At 49.5% G+C, this 2,500-nt stretch overlaps 1 protein-coding gene across 1 annotated transcript in view; it reads right to left on the minus strand.

The window, feature by feature from the left end:
- Positions 1–2,500, minus strand: part of lcor (ligand dependent nuclear receptor corepressor) — a gene marked incomplete at its 5' end in the record, with an annotated part of 64,209 nt that overhangs the window by 24,100 nt on the left and 37,609 nt on the right. The window contains one exon of the mRNA XM_079999570.1: positions 2,250–2,329. Within this exon, the coding sequence (XP_079855696.1) occupies positions 2,250–2,329 (80 nt within the window). The remainder of the gene's footprint in view (positions 1–2,249; positions 2,330–2,500) is intronic.

A 2,500-nucleotide genomic window follows, 5' to 3' on the forward strand; every position in this document is an offset into this window, starting at 1 on the left:
TCTCTCTCTCTCTCTCTCTCTCTCTCTCTCTCTCTCTCTCTCTCTCTCTCTCTCTCTCTCTCTCTCTCTCTCTCTCTCTCTCTCTCTCTCTCTCTCTCTCTCTCTCTCTCTCTCTCTCTCTCTCATTTGCATGGTTTTAAATCAATGAATCAATGGTCTCCACCCACCGCGGCTCCTCTGGCATTTTTACACAATTATAAACAGGGGGATGGAAACACCGGGGGGAGAGAAAGTGGGAGTGGGGGGGAGGGGAATGAGGGATGGGGGAAGGTTGAGAGAGAGAGAGAGAGAGAGAGAGAGAGAGACAAAGAGAAACAAGGGAGCGATAACACAAACACAGTGAAGCAGAAATGAAGGAAAACAGAGGAAATTCCAAAAAGGGGAGGGGGGGGGGGGGGGGCTGGAGGCAGATGGCTGACCTCGGGGGGGCAGGACCAGGTCAAGTTGGCAAACAAGCGACGGGGGGGGATCCGGACCCCAAAAACCCATTATTAATATTAAACACACACATTGTTTGACATTTATTACATTATATTAAACACGTTTTTATTCCTCAGCATAGGTTCATCTTTCTGCTTCACTCTCAGATGAATTCATCAGTTGTCACACACACCGACCAGCCACAACATTAAAAACACCACTAATAACATAACACCGTGTAGCTCCCCCTCCTGCTGCCAAAACAGCTGTGAGGTGGAGGCATGGACTCCACCTCTGAAGGTGTCCTGTGGTATCTGGCACCAAGACGTCAGCAGCAGATCCTTTAAGTCCTTGAAGTTGGAGGTGGGGCCCCCATGGATCGGGCTCGTTGTTCCAGCACATCCCACAGATGGTTGGTTGAGCTGACTGCCTTATGACATCACACATCACGCTGTGATATACTTATTGGCGTGTCACCATTTAAAAAAAATAAAAAATAAAAATTTCTTTCCCAGCCCCGACGCCGCCGTCGTTCTTCGAAGAAACACCACTCAATACTCATTAAATACTCATTGTCAATAAGTTACTTCAGCCCAGTCACATGACATCCTCATGAACTGGGTTTTGGGGGGGGTGCTCGGCCCCACGTGCAAGGGGCCCGTCCGGAGCCCAACGACGCACAGCGGCGAGGGCCGGCTCACGGGGCCCGCACGCAACTGGAGCCAGTCATCGCTGGGGGGAGGGGGGGGGGGGGTGTAACACAAACACAGTGAAGCAGAAATGAAGGAAAACACCGGAATTTACAAAAAGGCGAAGGGGGGGGGGGCAGATGGCTGACCTCGGGGGGGCAGGAGGAGGTCAAGTTGGCAAACAAGCGATGGGGGGGGATCCGGACCCCCAAAACACATTATTATTAATATTAAACACATTGTTTATTACATTATGAACATCTATGCTGCTGTGTGTGTATGTGTGTGTGTGTGTGTGTGTGTGTGTGTGTGTGTGTGGTTGTGTGTGTGGTTGTGTGTGTGTGTGTGGTTGTGTGTGGTATTTTGCGGTTGTGTGTGTGGTTGTTTGTGTATGTGTGTGGTTGTGTACGTGTGTGTGGTTGTGTGTGTGGTTGTGTGTGTGGTTGTGTGTGGTGTGTCTGTGTGGTTGTGTGTGTATGTGTGTGGTTGTGTGTGTGTGTGTGGTTGTGTGTGTGTGTGTGGTTGTGTGTGTGGTTGTGTGTGTATGTGTGTGGTTGTGTGCGTGTGTGTGGTTGTGTGTCTGTGTGGTTGTGTGTGTGTGTGTGGTTGTGTGTGTGTGTGTGGTTGTGTGTGTGGTTGTGTGTGTATGTGTGTGGTTGTGTGCGTGTGTGTGGTTGTGTGTGGTTGTGTGTGTGGTTGTGTGTGTGTGTGTGGTTGTGTGTGTGTGTGGTTGTGTGTTTGTGTGTGCATCTGTGTGTGTGTGTGTGTGTGTGTGTGTGTGTGTGTGTGTGTGTGTGTGTGTGTGTGTGTGTGTGTGTGTGTGTGGTTGTGTGTGTGTGTGTTCAATCATTTACACCCTCCATCATGGTTGAACCCCCAGGTGCAGGCATTCACACGCTAAATTGGCTCAAAACCAACCAAAACAAGTGTGAAGCAAAACAAACTGCAAGACAAGAAAAGAAAAGTAGAGTGAGGTGGAGAACAGAAGGAAGGAGGGAGGGGCCAGGGAAGAAAGAAAGAGAGAAAGAAACCCCCAAAAAACTTGCAAAAAAGGTGGAGACAGAGAGATGGAGAGTTACATTTTGGAGAGATCATGACAGACAGACAGGCTGTCGTCATGGTAACTGGTGTCTCTCTTACCTTGACCTTCTCTCGTCTTAAGCAGCAGAAGAGACAGTTTTCACCAAAGGACCAATCAGACGCTCCCTCCAGCTCGCAGTCTGCAACACACACACACACGCACACACACACACACACACACACACACACACACACACACACACACAGTCAGTGTGCACAGTGACAGCTGCAGGCCACAATAACACAACTGTAGCCCCGCCCCCAAATTAATTGAACGCGAAACTCCTCCTGGAATTGAAGTTTGATTGACA

The sequence above is a fragment of the Zeus faber genome, assembly GCF_960531495.2.
Source record: "Zeus faber genome assembly, chromosome: 4".
Classification (NCBI taxonomy): domain Eukaryota; kingdom Metazoa; phylum Chordata; class Actinopteri; order Zeiformes; family Zeidae; genus Zeus; species Zeus faber.